At 31.8% G+C, this 24,220-nt stretch overlaps 1 protein-coding gene and 1 pseudogene across 1 annotated transcript; one reads left to right on the top strand and one right to left on the bottom strand.

Moving 5' to 3' along the window:
• The first annotated feature begins 5,230 nt into the window (after nt 1-5,230).
• Nucleotides 5,231-8,089, top strand: LOC116015793 (annotated as a pseudogene).
• A 999-nt stretch (nt 8,090-9,088) lies between these two features.
• On the bottom strand, nt 9,089-10,698 carry LOC116017245 (stemmadenine O-acetyltransferase-like). Its single transcript, XM_031257792.1, has one exon. The coding sequence runs from the start codon at nt 10,574-10,576 to the stop codon at nt 9,353-9,355; it is 1,224 nt and encodes a 407-aa protein (XP_031113652.1). The 5' UTR covers nt 10,577-10,698; the 3' UTR covers nt 9,089-9,352.
• Between the last annotated feature and the right edge of the window lie 13,522 nt (nt 10,699-24,220).

Below are 24,220 nucleotides of genomic sequence, written 5' to 3'. Positions count from 1 at the left end.
ACACTAGTCTTTAACATCATAAAACTTAATTAAGTCCTGAAATACATAGATTGATTTCTAAATCCCGAGAGCCAAAAGCAAATCATTCTACAGCTCTTGCCACTATATCTCTCATCAATTACTTCCTGTTACTCAAACAAGCAACAACAAAGAGAAAAGGGTTAGAAAAAATTTGCTAAGGGACTGTTTGCCCCTAAAGAAAACAATTTTTAGAAAATAAGAATTTACTTTACTTTACCCCATTTTTCAAAACTCGGATGCATTGCACCTTTGATTTAGAAAAAATAATTTATAGATAATTATATCAAAAAACATATGGAACTTTTAATAATATTATCACATATAAAATTTTCTTAAATGGGACAGGGTCCTTTATTATTAGTCCCGAGTGAACGGTGCTTCCCACACATCCGAACACTCCACACTTTCCCATTTCTAATGGAAACCAGACTCTAACCTTAAGTGTGCACACCCCCGAATGAGGATTCCAAGCCTCTACGGGAAGTTACCAGCCCTAGTAGCCAAGATATGTTTCTACTGACTACCATGTAAATTAGGGTACATAGACCCGCCTCAACAGGACGCACCATAGTGCCCTAATACTCGGGGATTGTTCCTTAATTACGGGTACTTCTCAACATAAATATAATTCAATACTTCAATAGCATATTCACAATTTTCACAACTTCAACTTAGCTTCCATAGTTTGAAAAATATTTTGTTTGAATAAATTTTGCTCAAAATACCACATTCCAATCAAAACTTCCATAGATTTGAAAATCTTTTATTTGAGCATAAAACTTGTTGACAAACGTCATAATAATTTTGTGAAATAAGTTCGTACTTGAATCTTAAATCAAACCTCATAAAAAGAGTATCTTTAAAATGACAACATGATACTTTCTTTCCCTTAAGTCTAAATCTTAGAAAGCTCATTCCCCACCTAAATAATACAAAAAAATCAATAATATAGTCAAATTGTACAAATTTGACATTTATGGACATAAAAGAGATTTATACATACACAACCTAAGTAGAAGAATAAATCCCATTAATATATCTACTATACTAATAAGAGCCAAAGAGAGTTAGGCCTAAAATGGGTAGAAAAAATGGCGGTCAAATTATTTAATCAAATGGATGGTTCAGATGAATTATTTAATCAAATAGATGGTTAAGATAATTCAGATTAATATTATTAATAGAGATTACCTAATTTAACCTTACTTTTATGATTATCCGTTAAGTTTTCCGTTAAATATTCTCTTCTCCGTTAATATTCCGTTAACTTTTAACTTACCCATTAATTTCTATAAGAAAGGTCTTAGGTTCGAACCTCATCTCAATCAAATTTGACATAATTAAGTTTCTCACTCTATTTTACTCTTATTAAATTAAATAAATTAGTAGCTACAACAAAAAATTATACATATGTATTTATTTAATTTAGAATTATGTGTCTGATCTACAATACCTTTATTTGAAAAAATTATTCATTATCAAAAAATTAAATTAAATAAGAGAAATAATTTCATTAGTTATATTGTCTTTATTTTCTCTCATGCAAAGATTCTTTACATTCAAATTTATCAATTGATATTCATTACATTGTCCATTATCTTATTTTTACAATATCTTGTAATTAAATATCAAAGTTATAGTACAAAATAATGTTATATATTTATTTACAAAGTATTTTATTAATACTATGAATTTTTTTAAATAATTTGAAGCTAATTATATTAACTACTTGGGGATTGATTGACAAAGAGAGTACTCAAATAATAACCCAACAAATTGAAGCGGAATCACTCAATTTTACTCTTATTGAATTAAATAAATTAGTAGTTACACCAAAAAATGATACATATGTATTTATTTAATACCATGAAAAAAATAAAAAATAATAGTTTGAAACCATTCATATTAACTACTTGGGGGATTTGTTGACAATGAAAGTACTCAAATAACCCATTACCCAGCAAATTGAAGCTAGAAACTACCTTTTAATATTTTTGGAATACATAATATTTTAAATTTTCAAATTTTTATTAATTTATTTAATCTTTTTTCTTAAACTAGGGATTTCTTTATCCACAATAACTCATTCAACAATAATAGTTGAACCAAATGAATTCCAAGAAGAACACCTAAAGGAAAGTCCATAACTCCTATATCATAATCTCATTGCATGACGTTGTCATCTATGCTACCAACAATAACCGAATTGCAAATAACACACTACCAACAAAAACGAAGAGAACAAATAGTAAAGATGAAGACAATGACAATGTTACTCAAAAGAGAATTAAGAACACTTAGAAAAATTCAAATTAAAAGTAGTATTTATTTAGACTATCATTTTTAGACCAAATATTTAGACTATCGATTTTACAAGGTTGCAAACATTTATTTTAGTAATAATTATAATGAATTTTCTATATTATCTTGGATTCATATACTTTGAGTCTTTGAGTTAAATATTTAAATAAAAAAATTCGACATTCAATTACCCATGTATAAACTTTTCCTATATAATCTTGCATTGATATACTTTCAAATATTTATTTAAATATAAACATTGGGCATTAACCCATTCGTGTTATGCGCGTATAAAACTAGTATTAACATACATATGATCACATGCCGCACTTTGCATTTAAAAATTAAATTATCATTTATTTTATATAGATAACAAACATACGTAAGCAATTTATAACCTAGTACTACATATATTGATAGAATAAATATTTACATACAATACTATTCATGAATCAATTTTCACAATTAAATTTATAATATGGACATTGTGAACAAAGAAAATTGAATAATATATGTGATTCAAATAGTAATCTTAATCTAGAATTGTATTACAAATAGAAAAGTAGGAAAAAATATATTGTATTAGGAATTGTGTTACTATATTTTAATGTACAATTGTAGTACGAATTAGAATTGTATTACTATATTTACAATATTAAGCAAACCTTAATAGTATAGGAGTGTTTTGGACGGGAAGTTAAAATTAACAATTTTGTTTTTATTAATAATATAGATTACGCATCAAAAAATTAATATATAAAACTTATATATTTAGAATTCTAATAAACGCAAAAAAAAAATTAAAATTATAAAAAAAATACTAAATTTGTACTTTTTGTAAGTTGTAATTTGTAAAAAAAAAAAAATGTAAATGCTAAAATTACTTTAAATAGTTTATACTCTAAAATTTAAATAAAGATAGTCTAAATTTTAAATAAACAATTAAACATAGTTGCACATATAAGTAGAAACAAAACTAATGATTTTCTCGACATCTATTTAGTATTTTTTTTTATAACAAATAAAAGTTTACAATATTACCAAATAAATTATGAAACAAAAATCAAATATTAATGTAAAAATTTTTAAATTAGATTTTTTTTTTTTTTTGCATACAAGAAAAAAGTGATATGATATATATCTATATTTATTTAATAACAAAAGTATTACCAATATCTCTTTCTATTCACTTATATAGACATACTTGTTTTTCTTATGCGTGATGCGCAAAATATAAGTGCCCAATATTAGTATTTTGTATTAAAATTTTAAATTTATTTAAATTTTAATATTGTAAATAATAATAATAATAATAATAATGTAAAATATTTTATAAATTAGATATTCATATTTTAAAAATAACTAACATATAACTCTAATATTTAATGTGTATATATTATTATTATTATTGAAGAAGATAAGAAAATATATGGTAGATGCATGTGCATAGTAATAATAGTGGAAAAGATAACGGAAGTTATAACGGTAGGGGTATATTTGTCCAAAATATTATGTAGTACAACTTTTATAGCATAATGTACAAAAAAAAAAACTTAACGGAAAAAACGGACATAAATGAGGGTATAACCCTCATTCACATTTATTATGTTTTTAGATATTATATTTACTTCCTCTTCGGGGATGGGTTTGCCAAGTTGACGCCGACGTCGTATTTCAGGTGAAACCCCGTTCTATGCATGGCTATGCCCTTTTTTTTTTCTTTTTCTTTTTTTTTTTTTTTATTGTGAAAGTTATGGTGAAAGAGTGTACGTTCAAAGCCGCTGATAATGCCTCCCTCCAATGTGTTCAAGAGCCCCTTATGACAGAAGCATTTGCCGATGAAGGAGATTCTAGGGTGGATCGAAGATCATGGCCTAGTCAATGCTCGAGAGTAAACGGATTGCCTTGCTTTTTGTTCTAGCCTATTGGATTCTAAGGAAGATTGCTTGTATGTTGGCTCCATTGCCCACAAATATATTAGTCTTATTAATAGTATAGTTAGCTGTAGGGTTCATTTTTAAAAACAAAATAAGTGTCAATACAGGTTATGTCCTCAGGTTTTTGTCCGTGTTGTTATTGCTGATCTGATTGTACTTTGTGTTATCAATATTGTACATAATATTTTTAAGGACAAAAATGTCCCAGAATATTCTGTTATTGTTAAATACCATTTGTAACTACGTTTCCTCCTTCGTGCCTAAAAGAATCTGAAATGTTTCCTCCTTTATCGCAATCTGAGACGTTTCCTCCTTCATCCCCTAAGAATCTGAGTCTCAATCTGCTACCATAATCAATGGGTTTCCTCCTTTATCGCAATCTGAGACGTTTCCTCCTTTATCGCAATCTGAGACGTTTCCTCCTTCATCCCCTAAGAATATGAGTCTCAATCTACTACCATAATCAATGGGTTTCCTCCTTTATCGCAATCTGAGACGTTTCCTCCTTTATCGCAATCTGAGACGTTTCCTCCTTCAACGTTTCCTCCTTTATCGCAATCTGAGACGTTTCCTCCTTCATCCCCTAAGAATCTGAGTCTCAATCTACTATCATAATCAATGGGATAAGTTTCTCCTTCACTTCCTTCATTTTCACCCTAATAGTAAGCACAAATTCCGATCAAGGATTTAAGCAATNCGTTTCCTCCTTTATCGCAATCTGAGACGTTTCCTCCTTCATCCCCTAAGAATCTGAGTCTCAATCTACTATCATAATCAATGGGATAAGTTTCTCCTTCACTTCCTTCATTTTCACCCTAATAGTAAGCACAAATTCCGATCAAGGATTTAAGCAATCAAAGGAAAAAAAAAAAACAAGATATTTGAAGCAGCGATTGAGTTGAAGAATTGAAGCAATTAAAGGGACTCAATGTGTTTGATCATTGATCGCGGCTCAAAGTTCAGGTGGAGTGATGATTGCATGGTTTCTTCTAATTTTATTCGTCAAAGGTAAATTTATTGATTAAAGCCTAATCGTTAAGTAGTTGTTCTGAATCATTGTTATTGGTTGCAAATTAGATGCATTTGTTATATACTACTGGTTATAATTATCGTAATTGTTAATCGAAGTATTATACTACTGGTTATAATTATCGTAATTGTTAATCGAAGTATTATACTACTGGTTATAATTATCGTAATTGTTAATCGAAGTATTAAAATCCATATTTAGAGTTCGCGCATACTTGTTCCACTCTGATTGCTTAGAAAGCACATATAAATTTCAGAATTTTTAAATGTTATAAATGGAAGGAATTACTGGGTGTGTAATTTACTTTTATGCTTTATTTGAAAAATCACAATTCTCCAGCTAATGCCTGACAGATGAAAGTGCAGATTAAGATGACTATTACAATTTACTTACTGTATTTTGTAATGTTTGCAAAGGTGTGGGAAAAAGGAATTATGTGTGTGCTTGGTTGCAAAACTAATACATGGATGTCTAATTGCATGGTCCTGGGAAGGGATCATAGTTCTCATTATAGACCATGATCATGGTCCTGGGAAGGGATCATAGTTCTCATTATAGACCATGATCATCACAGATTCTGATCTTAGCATCTTAATGTCTAAACTTGAGGCCGACACTTGATATATTCTACCACTGCATGTGTCTTTCTGGTGGTGACTGAGAAACATGAGAAATATAATAATTTGTGCATTCTGTTTTCAAGTGCCTAACCAGCCATGAAGTCCTACCTGTTTTTTCTTTCTTTCTTTTTTTTAGTGGTCTGTTGTGCTTTTACATCCATTTTGTAAAGAGTTTCATTCTTTTTTCTGATGTTTTGCTGTTTGGTTGATAGGTACATTTACCTCCCACACTGGCAGGCAATATAAGTCTTCTCCATCTGTAATTGTAATTGGTGGAGGTATTTCAGGCTTAGCGGTTGCACGTGTCCTCCAGAATGCATATTTCAAGGTAGATTGAATTCGTTTATCTTATCCTCATTGGCTGGAAACTTACTTTTTTTGGGACCAATTTCACTGTAACAAAGGGCTATATGGTATTGTACTAGGCGATATTGCTGGAATCAAGAGATAGAATTGGTGGACGTATTCAAACTGATTATTCGTTTGGTTGCCCTATTGACATGAGAGCATCGTGGTAAGTGTTTCTATTTCAAAAGTTTTATCCAGAATGCACTTTTCTGCATCTTGACATGTAGGTTCAATGAGCTTGGTTATATAACTACTATTTGATTTAGTTCGGAACAATAAATACTGGATATTTTGTGTTTTAGTGTGCTCCTTTTTATAATTGTTGGCCACAATATTTTATTATATATTTATATTACAGATCACTACCTTAAGAAAGCATATTTTGTTTTAGGCTACATGGTGACAACTCTGTACTGTATGACCATGATCTTGAGAGGTAACTTACCTTTCACCAGATCATCTATGGTATCAGTGCATTACTTGTGCACTTGTAGATCATCTCAGTCAAAGTTTCATTGACACTTAATTATTATTATTATTATTATTATTATTATTATTATTTACTTTTTTGGTGATTCAGTATCAGTTTTCTTACATAAGAAAGTACTCTTTAGTTGCTATACCCATAGGGTGGCTTAAGCCTAACAGATTGATACAATGAGCCTTGGGTTATTTGCGCCACTATTTTACAGTTTTATGCCCTTTGGTATTGATGGCAAGCAAGTTCCTCAACAGTTGTTGAAGTTGGATGGAGATGCATTTAGAAAAATTGTTCCCAAAGAGGTATGCTTTCCTTGAATTATTATTTCTATTTTTTACTTTTATAATCTTCCATGAGCTGTTTTCTTATATTAATTGTGATGATCCGTTTTTGGCTCCTATAGACTGAGAAAGTGAGGGATGAACATAGTCAAGACATGTTAGTTTAGCAAGCAATATCAATCGTACTGGACAGATATCCAGAACTAAGGCAAGATGGACTTGCCGATGAAGTGATGCAGTGGTACATATGCAGAATGGAAGCATGGTTTACTGCAGCTGCAAACTCAATATCTCTAAAGACTTGGGATCAGGCAAGTTATTGTAAATTGTTTTTTGTTTTTTATTATATTACAATATGATGATTGTATCCCAAATTGAGGTAGTTCCATAGTCTAAAAATTTATGATTAGTTGGCAGAAAGGTCAAACTTCTCTCCGCCTCAGACTATTTAAACCTATGGTCCATAGTTGTTGAGATGTTAGCCTGTTTTGTCAAATAGCCCTGGCTATCGTGACCACCTTTTGGTGCAACACTTGAGATAAAGGAGGATGAAATTTTGTTAGGAATCAATTTGGGAGCTTGCTTATTTGATTCTACAGTGCTTTTTTTTTTATTTTATTGAGTTTTGTTTTGTTTCTTTTCCTTTCTTTTTCCTTTTTTTCTTTCTACCATTTTTTTTACACTTTTTTCCTTTCATTAAAGTTTATATAACCTTCTCAAGGAAAACACAAATCTAGAAGTGAGCGAATATTAATATAGATTTCAAAATATTCATAATTTATACATGTATGTCTGTCAAGTACTCCGTATAAAGTATGTATGCCAATGGCCCAATGCTTATGCTAGCTTTTGATTAAGTTCTTTCAAATTCCATGTGCAGAAAAGAGTATGGGATACACAATATATTTTCAATAAATATGATTAGTACTGCATGAGTGCTTATATGATAAATGGTACATTATGTGTAGGAGAATGTACTTTCTTGTTGCCATGGACTAATGGTTGAAGGTTATTATCCTGTAATACAGACTTGGGCTAAAATTACCTTAATTTATTACGAAATATTTTAATACAAAGGTCAAGATTTATTTTATTATTTTTTAGTTCAAACGCATGCATTTTAAATTAGGATGATATTTTCGTAATTAAAACGCAAAGTGTATCTCTGTGTTTTATTTGGCTTCAGCATGATATTCTCGTTAATTCATTGTCAATTATTTTCATTTCTATAAAAATCACTACGTTAATTACGAATTAAGTCCGAGAGCTCATATTGTGCTATAGAACTAAAAAAAAATAATTATCATATGTATGTATGGTAAGGTGAAAAGACAAGAAAGGAATTTTGAAAATGAATTGATATTCTTTCATTGCATATGTTGAGTTAATTTGATGAAATAGATTGTGAATTTGTTAATCTACCAAAAAAAATATTCATTCCATATACTATAGAAAGAAAGAAAAAAGATGAGTGAAATGTGCACATACCAATTAACACATTCTTAATTTAAATTTTATTAATGGAAGATACATATTAACTAAATAATGCATGCAAAGTATAGTTGTAATAGAATGTTCAATACATTTACTTAAAATTACAAATGTATATATTCATCATAATGAATTTGTATTTTTTTGTGTAAATTTCAAATACATCAATAAAATAAAATTTAAGTGAATATTTATGAAACTTTGTCAACTCAAAAAAAAGACTTTACAGATACATTTTATCTATTTCAAAATGATTTACTAATCGAACTTAAACATTGGGCACAAGTTTTCGCGCAAAGCGCGTAGAAGAAACTAGTTATTCATAGAAGTGTCAATCAAATTGTCCATTCTCTTGCTAAAGTAAGGGAGTGTGACTGTCTCACTTGATTTGGCTGAATGTATAACCGAGTTTTTTGAACTTCTTGGTTGATTAATGAGTTGAATTGTTTGTCAAAAAATAATTAACTTCTCAGTTCTAATCATTTATTGAAATAAGATTTAGTGTAAGTTAATTGTCTATATTGTTGTAAATTAGAAATGAAATCATTACAAAAATTTAAACACAAAAAAAAATAACATCTTTAAACACGTCAAATTTTATTTTCGCTAATTAAAATATAACTTTATTATTGGTGCATAGAAAATTAACATGTAAAAATATCAAAATAAGTGCATCATTTGATGATAAGAAATGATACTCTAATAATTAAAGTGACGAACCAATATGATGCATGTGGCATGTGCATGACTTGCCTTCCCCTCCCTAACCTCTAGAGTCTAGATCCATAAACCAAATGTTATGCATCAGATATGGCCTAAATCGGCCTTTCTCCATCCTCCAACTAGAGTGCAGACGGTAGAGGACAAGATGGTTTGGAAAAGATTTGTGAAAAAGACACATAAGCATTAAACTCCATGTCCTTGTCTAAATTGCACATAACTTCTTGTGCCAATCCAATCAACACTTCTATTCCCCCATCTTCTGCGTCCAAGAAAACAGCAAAGTCCTCCAGTGTGTAACCCATGCCAATCCATATAGGCTTGCCCCACCCAAAATCAACTTGAGAAAACGGAATATTACACAAACTAGTTATACTTAAAACATTAATCTCATATGCATTTTGAAATGCCTTTGATAAGCCTAATATGGCTTCGAGATACCCATCCTCAGTGTGCATTTTCCTCACGGTGTCGTCAGTAACCTTGTCGATGGCTTCCGCGACTCTTCCTACAAGAAACCCGGCAGTAACTCTTTCACCCCCGTCCGCTTCCGATTCCCACCGAGCGGCCACCTCTTGGAAGATGTTGCCTAGGCACTGCGAATGGAATGGCGGGTTCAACTTCTTTCGCAAGTTCACCACATTTGTCAGCAAATGGGTCTTGAGATTTGGGTTCACCGGTAAAATTGCCCGTATCACCGCCGCCCATATGAACGCCGACAACGCCTCCACCCGAGACGGACGGCGGCGGTGCTCCGAAGGGTGATAATAATTGTTCCTGAGCCGCTCAATATCCTGCTTGCCAAAAACAAATCTTTTCGAGGAGTACTTTCCCCGGTTATTGAGGGAAAAGGGCATTAGCGGGGACCTGACGAGGTTCCCCGGCCTGAAAATTGGGGAGGTGTCCACGATGAGACCGCCGGGATTAATGGGTCCTTCCCCGCGGTTGATTGCCGCCAATGTGTTAAATAATCCCATCATCGCGCTGGCGTCCACCAGGCCGTGCCAAATGCAGAACGCCACTGCAGTTCCGCCACACCGGAACCTGTTCATCTGAACAGCTAGCATTGGCTGGGCGGGGTCAATAGCATTTGGGTAGGGATGAAGTGGGAGCAGCCGGCGTATATCTTCTAGTTTGGGGTGCCGGAGAAACTCACCCAAATCACAATTTGTAACATTAGCTCGGACAAAATCCGCACCCTCGTCGTTGCATTCGATGGTCGTCGATCCATCTTTCATTCTTCCGGCGAGCGGGTACAAGATGGACAGTGTCTTCATGAGCGAGTCCTTGAGCTCATCATAATCGTGGTGACGGCCGCCGGCGCGGGAGTCGTAGAAGAAAACCATGGGGACATAAAAAATCGAGAGTATTATATCAATGAGAGAAAGCTTGTAGTTTCTCAAGGTTTGGGGAGTTGGTGTACATGGCCTCACTTTCTCTTTCTGATAAACTTCAACTTTCAGAGCCATTGGATGGGTACTTTATTTCATCATGCCCACACTTATGATCACATATATATATGCTGTATTTTAAACCGGCAGGGGCGGTGAATAATAACGTATGTGACTGAAATTTATTTATTTATTATTTTTTTTGATATAAAGGTGGAATCATTCAATTCAATCAAAACTTTTAGGGGCGTTTGGTTCGCGAAATGTTAGATTACCTTAGTGAATGTTGTATTGCAAGGCATGTAAGATTGCAGAGAATGTTAGATTTATGTGTTTGGTTAAAACTGAGGTATATAATATAAACTTGCTTGCTTGACGGTTATCTTTTATGTTATAATGATTTTTTTACTTTTATACCCTTTATCTATTTTCTTGTATGTTAGTACACTTCAAAATTAAAATAATTAGATAAGCAATGATAAAATATATAAGTAAATAATTTAAAAATAATTAACTAACACACATGCAATAAATAATGTATGTATGTATGTAGTTGTTTTGTAAATTTATAAAATTAAAGAAAACTATTTTTAATAGTTTAATTCTATTTAATTATTTTTGTATTTTAAAATACGTTATAGCATATTGTTTAAAGATTAAACATTATATATTGTTAAAAGGGTATAAAGAGTAAAAATGTAATGGAATATCACATAACCTAAGACAAGAGATTCACATTCCCTCAAAAATAGCTCAAAATCTTATGTGGAGGGTAAATCACATTCCTTGGGAAAATAATATAACTTGAACCAAACATTGCAATCTAACATTCCAAAGCACATATTACTTTGGTTATCTTGCATACCTTGAACCAATTTGGTAATTAATTTTTCACTGAAATGGTCCCTTGACTATAGAAAAATTACCAATCTGGTCCCTTGACTATAATAAAATTACCAATTTGGTCCTCGATTTTAATGGCAAAATAAACGTAGGACCAAATTGGTTAAAATTTTCAAAGTCGAGGAACTTAATTGGGCACGAAAAATTGTCGAGGATCAAATTGGTAATTTCGCAATAGTCGAGGGACCATTTCAGTAATAAACTCATGTTTAAAACATCACCCGTGTGATGCACGGAATTGATTTGTTATAATATATTAAGAATATTTGGCTCTTGCGATATCTTGAGGTACACTTATATTTTGATATTCAGTAAGTATAACTATATTAGGGAAAAATTCACCTCGGAGTAATGGAATATGCATTTGAGTGTTTGTTGGTTGATTGTAGAGCGTTGATATTTTTGGGACAAATAACAACGCATCAACCAGAGTCTTAAAGAGTTTTTCCTTGTCCTGGGGATAGATCGGAAGCAGAGACAAAAACATATTCCATTACTAAACAATAAGGAGAAGTATGAGAAATAACAGAAAAGAATTGAAAATATTCAATAGTAGAATTGTTCTTTACTTTTTAGACTATTTATAGTGCAATCTTAATAGTCAAATAATAGCTTTTTATGTTATTCAAAATTATGAATTACCGAACCTTTGCCCCCACCCCCCACTTTTTTTCACAATCTTCCTTATATTCATATCCATTACAGTAATTAGTAATTTTTTGAACGTTATGGCTGCTTGAATTTCAGATCCTTATTATTATTTATTATTATTATTATTATTATTATTATTATTATTATTATTATTATAATACAATATTACGCAAACCATAATAGTATAGGAGTGCTTTATTTGGACATGAAGTTAAAATTGAGGATTTTATTTTTATTAATAATATATATTATGTTGCAAAGAAATATATATAAAATGTATTATTGCGATAGTATAATCTATAATTGTATTAAGAATAGGAAAGTAGGAAAGAATATATTTTATTAGGAATTGTATTACCATATTTAATGTACAATTGTAGTACGAACATGAATTGTATTACCATATACTTTACAATATTACGCAAACCTTAATAGTATAGGAGTGTTTTGGGTGGTAAGTTAAAACTGTGGATTTTGTTTTTATTAATAGTATAGATAATAATAATAATAATAATAATAATAATAATATTATTATTATTATTATTATTATTATTATTATTATATTAAATTATTTTAAAAAATAAGTTTGGCAACCAACCACCACAGCAACGAGGACTATATATGCTTTAAAAAATATTTTAATTTTTTAATAAATTATTATTATTATATTTGATGATTTTATTAGAACCGAGTCCACCATAAATCGGGTATATGAATATAGAATGAAGTGTAGTAAGCAAGCAACTTTATTACCCGGGGTGTTAGACCCAAAATAGTACTACAAAGCCCAAGATACTGGCTCAAAATGGCGACTCAAAGAATACTTAAATAATAAATAGGAATAAAGTCCAAATTGGCCACTGAACGAAACGTGAAAGTGCAATTAGTCTATTGAACGAAAAAAAAAGTGCAATTAAGCTACTCAGCACTCCAAATGTATGCAATTTTACCTGATAGCAAGTTAACATCCCATCTAGCATGTTGCATGTTGACATGAAAAATGACTTTGACATTTTTTTTCTAAAATTTTCTTTTCATTTAATTTCTTTTTTTTTTAACCATTTTCTTGCATAATATCTAGTGCACTTCCACCATGTACTAGGCAAGTTAGGCAAACTAAGCTTCAATCATTCTGCCAAAAAAAAAAAAAAAAAAAAAACTTCAATTAGAAATCTGCAAATCAACTGTGAAATTCTCAAACCACGCCTAAAATCCCTATTTGTTTCATTGTTGCTTCGAGGTTTCATCAGATTGAATTTTGTCAATTCGTAGCTTCATCAATTTTCAGTTTCAATTTCTTATAGCCCGTTTGATTCACTAAAAAATATTTGAAGGGTGTATATGTTCATACAAAAGAACTAGGTATTGCAGTAGATTTTTTGCAAATTATAATGATAGGACATGCACTGTGAAGAGATGTTTTAGCACCAAAGTAGTGTTTGGTCCACCTTTTGCTTAATTGAGCTCCAAAGTAGTGCATTGCGAAAGGAATCCTATTTCATTATATTTATTAGTATCTTAATTATTATATAAAATTATAATTTGAATATATATCTTTCAAAAAAGATTGAATGTATACTGCAGCAGAATTTATGCTAGAAAAGGATTTTAAAAAATAAAAATAAGAAAAGAAAAGAAAATTTAAAAAAAAAATGTCAAATCATATCGTCCACATCAACATGCAGCCTGCTAGATAGGTTATTAACCTGCTATCAGGTGAAATTACATACATTTGGAGTGTTGAGTGGCCTAATTGCACTTTTAATTTTTTCGTTCAGTGGCCAAATTGCACTTTAACTTTCGTACAATGGACAATTTGAATCTTATTCCTAATAAATACTATAGCCCTAAAGAATTGAATAGGACCCAAAATGGCGGGCCGAATAATAAATAAGCTATGGAACTAATAAATAAAATAGAAGTAAATATGTTACCAACAGGATTCAAACCCTAACGTGCTGGCAGGAGAGAGAAGACTTAGACCGATGGGCCAAGAGACGTTTGGTGAGCCAATGGATGTTTTTTAAGTGTGGGAAAGCACCCTATTTATACTGTTAAAAAACTCATGGATTGTTGACAAATGGACGACATCGAACAACCTTTATTCTTGACCACACACGTGTTCCCCCACTACTTTGCTTCTCGCGCACTCCTATGCATAAGTGGAGCTCCCTGCCCTTTAATATACAAGATCTTGAGTGGTTTGGTGGTGTAGAATTAGTGATGTTATGCTTGAGGTTGTGGGTATGAATTCTGTCGATTGCATTTTTTCTAATATTTTGCTCACCCCATCAATATGATTAAAATGTACCGTAAAATTTGATAGAAATCAATGAAAAGTAAAATTTGATAGAAACCAATGAAAAGTTTATCCCGTTTATATAGAACAAAAAAGTTTGTAGAGAAAGTTGAAAAGTTTGGGGTTGAACGGTTGGATTTCATCTATTTATATTAATGAAGAAAAAGTTAAAAGAAATTCTATTGTGATTGTCTATGAAAGTTAATAAGTTTTTGAATATCAGGAGACTTTTAAAGACTTTATAAAAGTCTTAATGGAATACCAATATACTTTAAAGACTTTTGAAAATTTTGAATGGAATATCCGTGGACTTTTAAAGAATCTTTGAAAGTCTAAATTAAATATCACCAAGTCCATGCTGGTTGAAGTTGAACACTGATGCGCCAGTTGATGAACGTAATGGCACCATGGGGTTAGGCTGGGTTCTTCGGGATGATAAGGGGAAATTCATTGATGGTATGAGTGTATCGGGAAATGGAGTTTTTACCCCGAGCGAGGCTGAAGGAATGGCGATAAGGGAAGCACTTAGTTGGTTGAAGGAAAAAGGCATCACAAAAGTCCAGGTCGAAACCGATGCTTTGTAGGTTGTCCAACAACTTGGGGAGATTAAGGGTGTTTCATCTTTTAATCTCTTAATTTTAGGTATTAAAGATCAGTCGTTATACCGTGGACCATGGTGCATAATGCATTGTAGACCATGGATCATGGCTGATACCACAATTGTGTTGAACTGATACCACAGTTGTGTTGAACGGATACTGCAGTTGTGTTGAAAGGGACCTGTAGTTGCGCGGAACAGAGGTCATGTCATCCGTCTGGAACTGCAGTTGTGTTGAACTGATACTGCAGTTGTGTTGAATGGATACTGCAGTTGTGTTGAACTGATGAACGGTCTCTGTTCGGCGCAACTGCAGTTTCCTTTCAACACAACTGCAGTAATTTTTCAACACACATGCACTATCCGTTCAACACAACTACAATATCAACCATGATCATGGTCCACAATGCATTGTGAACCATGGTCCACAATATAATTTGCGATTGAAGATATGTTAGACTCTTTGTCGCATGTTACTATCTCTCATGTTAAACGTACTGCGAACATGGTTGCCCATCTGTTAGCTATGGAAACATGTTCTATGTCTGTACGTCAGGAGTGGACGGTTAACCCTCCTTCTTTTATTGTCAACGATATGTATAACGATTTAAATTAATGAAATTATTATGTTATGATAAAAAAAATACCACCAAACTTTTAATGTCATTAAAATTAAAGTATTTGAAATCTTTAAAAGTTTTGATTGAATATTACCCTAAATTTAGCGTTGCTTGTGAGAATCAATTTTTAATCACTGGTGATAAATTTCAACCAATTAAATTACTCATGGGTTTAAAATAAATTTTATTTTTCTGAAGACGTGAAAGTACGTGTGAATTTTTAAAATAAATTTTATTTTTCTGAAGACGTGAAAGTAAGTGTGAATTTTTAAAATAAATTTTATTTTACTGAAGACGTGAAAGCAAGTTTGAATTAAATATAATATTCCACCATTAATGATACAGCTAGACTTCCTCTTTCTGTCCTCACTGTCTCCTCATATAGTTTTTTTTTTTTTTTTTTTTTTTTTTTTTTTTTTTAGTTTGTACTGATCTTTCTTCCTTTGGAAGGTAATGTGGAGTTGGTGGGATAGATAATTGACTGGGTAATCGGAATAAGTTCAAATTGGTCACTGAACGAAATCTGAAAATACAATTAAGTCACTGAACGAAAAAAATGTGCAATTAGGCCACTGAACACTCCAAATGTATGCAATTTCACCTGATAGCAGGTTACTTTCCATTTCATCAGGTTGTCTGCTGACATGGATGGTGAATTGACATTTTAAAATACTTTTTTAATAATAAACTTTAAAATTAAAAATTAAAAATTATTTGAAAATATTAAAAAATTAAATTAATATTAAAAAATATTAAAAAATTAATATTAAAAATATTAATATTAAAAAAATTTAAAAATATTAAAAAATTAATATTTTTTAATTTTAATATTTATTAAATAATAATTTTAGAAATAAAAATTAATTAAAAATATTAAAATATTAAAATTAAAATATTAAAAAATTAATATTAAAATATTTTAAAAATATTTAAAAATTAATACTTTCTAATTTTTAATTTTTAAATTTATTATTAAAAATATTTTAAAATGCCACATCATCATCCAGGTAAGCAGGCAACCTGATGAAATTTAAGGTAACCTGCTATCAGGTGAAATTGCATGCATTTGAAGTGTACAGTGGCCTAATTGCACATTTTTTTCGTTCAGTGGCCTAATTGCACTTTCAGATTTCGTTCAGTGGGCAATTTGAAACTTATTCCTCATATATAAGATTTTGTGTAATTCGCATAGAATTTACCTAATTTCAATGCCTATTCAACTAATAAATTAAGTACTCAGCAACTATGTTGCACGGAAAGTGAAAACGGATTATGAGATACTAAGAAATTAAACAACATTTTCGAAAAATATAATATAGAAAACAAAACATATATGGAGAAACATGCAAATACAAAAATATATATGAATACATTTATAAATATTTTTTAATATACATAAATATTAATTATTTCAAAATTTAAAATGTTATACTAATGAATAAAAGCAGTTTGCAAAATTACTTATAAATACTCCCTTTGTCTCTATGTTTAGTTTGATTAACGAGGTCTAATTAAAGATATTTAAATAATTTTTCATAATAGTAAGTTTAGTATTACTATTTAATAATAACAACAATTTTGTTAGGAATAAAATTGTAATAGTTTTGATTAGCCAAATTGTAATTTTAGAAATCCCTTATTTTATTTTTAGAGTGTAGCTAGTTAACCCGAAAGTCAAAATCGTGACATAAATTGGTTCGAATTATTGTATCATAGAGTTTATTATGTCATGAGACTTGTAAATCGTTTGCTTACACTTGGATACATGAGTATGTGTGATGAAATGGACAAGACTCAGAACACTTATACAAGAAGACACGAGTTTGACTCCTAATTTGAGCTTATTTATTTTTAAGCTTAGTTATAAATGGATGGAGGATGTCATCGTAGATGTTGGGGAGGAAGTTTGGAAAGACTAGAGCTACACGCCAACACCATACGCTACACCAAGCAAAGAAAGAATAAATACATTATCCTGGTGATATTAAATAATGAGTTAATACGAAGCATTGGTTAGACACTTGAACATTATACTTATTGGTTTAGTGTTCAAATCCCATAAGTAGTATTTTGACTCTTGGAGACTATGCTTGGGAGCTTTTTAGTGCAAGTCAAGGTCAAAAGTCCACAAGGGAGCTACTTATAGAGGAAGTCAAAGTCAATGGAGCAACCTTGGGAGGCTTAGGCGCTTTTTAGTGCAAGTCAAGGTCAAAAGTCCACAGGGGAGCTACTTCAGGCGCTTTTTAGTGCAAGTCAAGGTCAAAAGTCCAGAAGGGAGCTACTTATAGAGGAAGTCAAAGTCAATGGAGCAACCTTGGAGCAACCTTGAGAAGAACTTTGGCAAGGCTTAGGCGCGTGAATCATACTTCATCTACACACGCGTGAAGATCATCCATGGAGCATGCTTTGGAGCAACTTGTAGTGGAAAGGAAGAAAGTCTAACCTTAGCTATTTTCATTCATTTGGTTGCAAATGTTTTGTTCTTAATAACGGCAAAAACTATTTGAAAACATTTGATGAGCGTGCAGATGAAGCTATATTTCTTGGATATTCATAAATCTACAATGGTGGTAGAAGAATCAATTTTGGAATAAATCTACAATGGTGGAATAAATCTACAATGGCGCAAATAAATTTTCTTTGTTTTTATTTATTTATTTATTGCTAATGTGCTTGCAAGTCTATATCAATTGATTTGATTGAAGGAGATGTCCCATGATGGATCAAGGAGGATATTACAATTTTCAATCCTATGAAGGGTATGGAGAGTACATGTCTCAACAAGGATAGTATAACAAAAATACTAGATTCACTCCCAAAATTATACTCCCAAATTTTATTCCCACTTGTGTTCAAATTTGATTGGAGGATGAAACAAAAAGGAATGGATAAACACATGGCCCCCCTATTAAATTGATCAATCAAAGCATGCCAACTCATATGAAGTAAAAAAATGGGAGTGTGAATTGGGAGTATATGTAGAATTACTTGATACTATAATGCCCCATTTATTAGCCCTTGTACAATTCAAGCCCTACATCCAAATAATTACTACAATCCTCAACAGTACCAAGATCTCCAATTTGCTTCATATGACCAATACTCACAATATTCACATAATTACAATCCACCTCAACACCCTTTCCAACCACAAGATTACTCTCAAATTTCATACCCCTCACCCATTCATTACACATCATACCCCCAAGGCACTCAACCCCCATACTAGTTTTTCACGTACATTGCGCGAATGAGATAATGCCCAATGATTATTTTTAAATAAGTACTTCAATGTATATCAATGCAAGATTATATAGGAGATGTTAATGTATAGGTAATTGAATGTTGAATTCATTTATTTAAATCAGTAATTCAAAGTATATCAATGCAAGATAATATAGGAGCGATTGCTTATAATTGCACTAAAATAAATGTTTGCAACTTTGTAATAACGCTAGTCTAAATACTTAGTCTAAAAATGATAGTCTAAATATATATTACTTTTGATTTGAATTTGTCTAAGTTTCTTAATTCTCTTTTGGGTAGTATTGTCATTTTCTTCATCTTCAGTACTTGTCATCTTCTTTTTTATTTATAGTGTGTCATGCGCAATTAGGTTACTGGTGGTAGCATAGAGGGCAGCGTCATGCAATGAAATTATGGTGTAGGAAGTTTTATATTTGCCTTGTTGTGTATATGACTGAGACCTTAGTTGTACTATGAACTTTTTATCTTGCAAGTGCATGCTGATATTTGGCACTGGTGGTTTTTTCTCTACGTGTTTCATGTGTTGTAAGATGTGTGTCGTAGATTCTCATATGAAAGTATTGAAGAAAATATTAATACTTATTATATTTGTAAAAATTTCATGAGTAGTATCTCTTGTTCTAGTTCCATAACTTGTTTACTTGATAGTAACAACAATGACTCTGCATGCATGTAGTCTGAATACTAAGTATTTTTGTTGTTATGGTTGATGCTGATTTTGCCTTTAATCCATACAGGTTGAGTCTAGACAATGAAATGAATAGTAAATTTATATTATTTCTAATATATTTAAAGGATGCACAATATGTATTTTAATTACATACAAGATCAGTGAATGTTGCAAGATTGATTGCAGCATTGTTGTAGTCTCGGCATCTTTTCGATGCCTCAAGTGTGTCACGATGTTCTATTTCCTTACATTGAAATTTTTAATAATTAGTTTTAAATGTAGCTACGTAAGATAATGATTAATTACCATTTACATATTATTATCAGTATAAAAGCATACTAGTCCTTTAGGTGTTCTGCTCGAGATACTTTTGGTTCAACCATTATTCTTGAATGAGTTCTTGTGGATATAGAAATTTCTAGTTTATTTAAGAAATAAAATTAGATGAGGTAGTAAAAATTAATAAATTTTAAATCATCTTAATAAAGAAATATGATTTATTTTTAAAGTGAACAACTGTGATGTAATCCAGAGATACTACGGGGTAGCTTCCTACTTCAATTTCTTGGATTATTTGAATAGCCTCTTTGTCAACAAATCCTTTACAAGTAATTAATACGATTGACTTCAAACTGTTTATTATTTTTTTCATGATATTAATAAAATACTTTGTAAATCAATATATAACATATTTTGTATTATAGCTTTGATATTTAATTACAAGATAGCGTAAAAAGAAGATAATGGACAATGTAGTGAATATAATTAATTAATGAATTTGAAGGTAAGAAATCTTTGAATGGTAGAAAATAAAAATAATATAACTAATGAAATTATATCTCTTTTCAAATTTTTTGATAATGAATAATCTTTTTTTGAATAAAGGCATTATATGCATCTAATTCTAAATTAAAGAAATGAATATTTATTATGTTTTGTTATAGATACTAATTTATTTTTAATTTAATAAAAGTAATAAAGTTTGGTGCTTACTTTTCATACACAACAATGAAGTCATTGATTTTTTATTTCTATATATTCGTTGGTGAGGCAAATTGTTTGGAGTTCGTCAATGACAATTGCTACAATTGCTGTCAATAAAGGATGATGATGATTTTTTTTTCGAGGCCCGATGCCTTGCTAGGCTGCCTTCTCGACCTGCGGGCCCATAAGAGATGGTGCTCAGCTGCCTTCCCTACATGCAGACCTGTATGACTATTCTTTTTTTTTTTGAGGTGCGATGCCTTGCTGAGCCGCCTTCCCTACTTGCGGGCCGATGAGCCCCTATTCTTACATGCAGGCTTGTATCACTCGTTTTTTTTAGGCGCGATGCCTTGCTGAGCCGCCTTCCCTACAAGGCAGGCCCTCATGACTGTGTTTTTTCCTCTCTTTTTTTTTTTAGGCGCGATGCCTTGCTGAGCCGCCTTCCCTACTTGCGGGTGAATGAACCATCTTCCCTACAAGCAGGTTCCCTGTGCTGTATGACTCTCTTTTTTATCCTTTTTTTTTTTTGGTTTTATCTCATAGGCCGCCTACCCTGCGTTGCGGTCCCAACACTAAAAATGAAAGGTGGTGAAGGGTTATAAGAAAATAATAAAAAAAATACTTTTTAAATACCTTCTTGAGCTACCTGTGAATCCAATCACAATTTTTTCTTTCCAAGCTCTTTCTAAGCGGAGGGTATAATGTGAAGCTAAAAATTGTTTTATTACCTCATTGGGCTATTGACCTAGCTTGCGAGCCCATTTGGGTGCTTTTGTTTACTGTAGCGTCTCTTGTTTAGACCGCTGAGCTTCCAACTCGCATCGAGACCACTTATCGTGCTTGCAGGTCCACTAACGTGTCCATTTTTTGATAGTTTGTTTAACTTGTAAGCCCAATAAAAAAAGTGTTAATATTTTTTCAATGTATAAATGGTTTTTCTTACCTCTCCGGGCTGCTTGCATACCCCCATCCCCGCCCCGACTTTCTCCCACTATCCCCGTTCCCGTCCCCATCCCTGCCGGGGAAGGGAAAAATCTCCCCATCCCATCCCCACGGGGATTATCCAGGGACGGGAAATCTCCGACCCAATTCTTTATTTAACAAAAAATTAAAAAATATATACTCATCTTCATCATAAGTACTACTAAATATTTTACAATTAAGTAATTTATCAAACGTATACTTCATAAGGATGACATACATACAAAGTCTTCAAGGAATTCCTTACATAAGTGAAAATAACATAAAGTCATTAATCACTACATCCTAACACACACCACAAAATGCTATTATGTATACACCCAAAAATATTAACAGCTTTTTACAGTGCATTCTCAAAATCATATCAACAAAGTCTAGCAATCTTGATGCCATAATGCCTCCAAAAAACAACAATACCACAATTGTAATACATTCCTCGAAGGTTAGATCATATCAACAAAAAGTCAGGCATCTAAATTATATTAACAAAAGTCAAGGTGTCATGCTAGTTAAGCTGCCAATTCTTCAACAGTAATCTGAAAAAAAAAAATCAGCATTAATAATTTAATACCATAATACATAAATTATAGTTGTAAGGCATACTTTAATATATACCTCAATTTCTTCTGCTTCTTCTTTACTTTCACAGTCATCATGAATAGTTTCACATGCATCTTTGTCCTTAGAACATTCACCTACAAAATAAAATAATTTATCATAATTTTAAATGAAATAAAAAAAAAGTTAGTAATTATTTCAAACTAAGTTTTATTACCTTTGAAATCTTTCACCAACTAATTTTGAGCATACATCACTGCTTCCAAAGTATTCGGATGAAGCCTACTTCGGATAAGACTTACCAATCTACCACATGTACTAAAAACATACTCCACGGGAGAAATTGGAATGGCTAAGATATCTTTAGCCATTTTTTGCAGATAACGACTGCCAACACATTTCCACCAAGCTATATTGTCAAAGTCACTAGTATTGGAAAAAAGGCTCTTCCTCTTAATAATAATCCAATTCACATTTTACCATTTGCTTTGTTGCAACAAAGCCTGTTTTCTTACATTTTGAAAGGGTCTCATTTTGCAAACCTTGTGGTGGTCATGGAGATACTTAGTTCCATTTTTGCTTTGTCCGGCCTCCGAGAAGTTTTTTTATAGTAATTACATTCTGCTTATCTAATCCATCCACCTTAACCTTCTACGAAACTATTGATTTTAATCTCTTATCACCAACGTTAACTTCACATTTAGTTGCAATGTCTATTGGAGGTTCAAGTTCATCATTTTGAACAAGAGGATATTTTTGGTGAATTTATAGGTGATGGTGACTCAAGAGGAGTATTAGTATCTAACCCACCAACTACCATTAAATGCTGACTACTATCTATTGGAGTAGAAGAATTTCCACAATTCATTTCTTGAGACTCCATACACTGATTTGAAGAAAAAAATCACATATTCATAGTGAATCAGTGATGAGAAATGGATTCAAAAAATATAATAACATTGAAAAACATAAATCAAAGATGGGTCGTTACAAAAAATTAAAAAGTAGATGAATCAAATATACATACTCTGCAATCTGCACGGATACCCGATAGGGAATAGCTTGAGCCTTGAGGAGATAAGGAGACTGGCTTTCCTGGTTTAGAAGAAAAGGTGAGGCGCCGAGGCAAGTCACAAGTGAGTGATGATTGAGTATATCACAGTGAAGCTTTAATCTCCAAAAAAAAAAAACAAATAATGAAGCTTTAATATTAGAGATTGCAGAACTTTAAATCAGATGCATGAGTGGAGCACTATCTACTGTATAATTGTTCATTTTATATAGGGAAAATTTCATTTTTCGTCCCTAAGTTATAGGGTAATTGTAGAATTCATCCCTAAGTTATGGTAATACTCACTTTTCATCCCTAAGTTCTCATTGGCGTTACACTTTTCGTCCCTGAGTAAATTGCAAATTTCGTCCCTAAGTTATCATTGCGTTGCACTTTTTGTCCCTAACTCTACACGCCTACACTATCCTATCTATAATATATGATTTTCAAAAGAATCTTTAATATATATATATATATATATATATATATATATATATATTCGGGGTGGGGCGGGGAGGGTACTCCCCATTCCCGGCGGGGAATTGAATATTCCTCCATCCCCGTTCCTGTTCCCCGTTTTTTGTCCCCATCCCCGTCCCCATCGGGACGGGTAGTCGGGCCATCGGGACGGGTAGTCGGGTTTCCCGCCGATTACGAGTACAATTGACATCTCTAGAGCCAATGATGGTTTTAATGGGACCAGTTCCACCATAAATCAGGTATAAGAATATAAAATTAATGAGCTAAGGAAATAATATTATTAGCTAAGGACTAGGCATGGTCGACAAATGGACGGCATAGGGCAACCTTCATTCCTGGCCACACACGTGTTCCCCTCTTACTTTGCTTCCAGCACACTCCCATGTCTAAGTGAAGCTTCCTGCCCTTTAGTACACAAGATCTTAAATGGATTAGTGGTCTAAAACTTATGTTGATATATATATATATATATATATATATATATATATATATATATATATATATATATATATATATATATATATATATATATATATA

Source organism: Ipomoea triloba, chromosome 4, assembly GCF_003576645.1.
Source record: "Ipomoea triloba cultivar NCNSP0323 chromosome 4, ASM357664v1".
In the NCBI taxonomy this organism is placed as follows: domain Eukaryota; kingdom Viridiplantae; phylum Streptophyta; class Magnoliopsida; order Solanales; family Convolvulaceae; genus Ipomoea; species Ipomoea triloba.
This window is presented reverse-complemented; position numbering and strand designations above follow the sequence as displayed.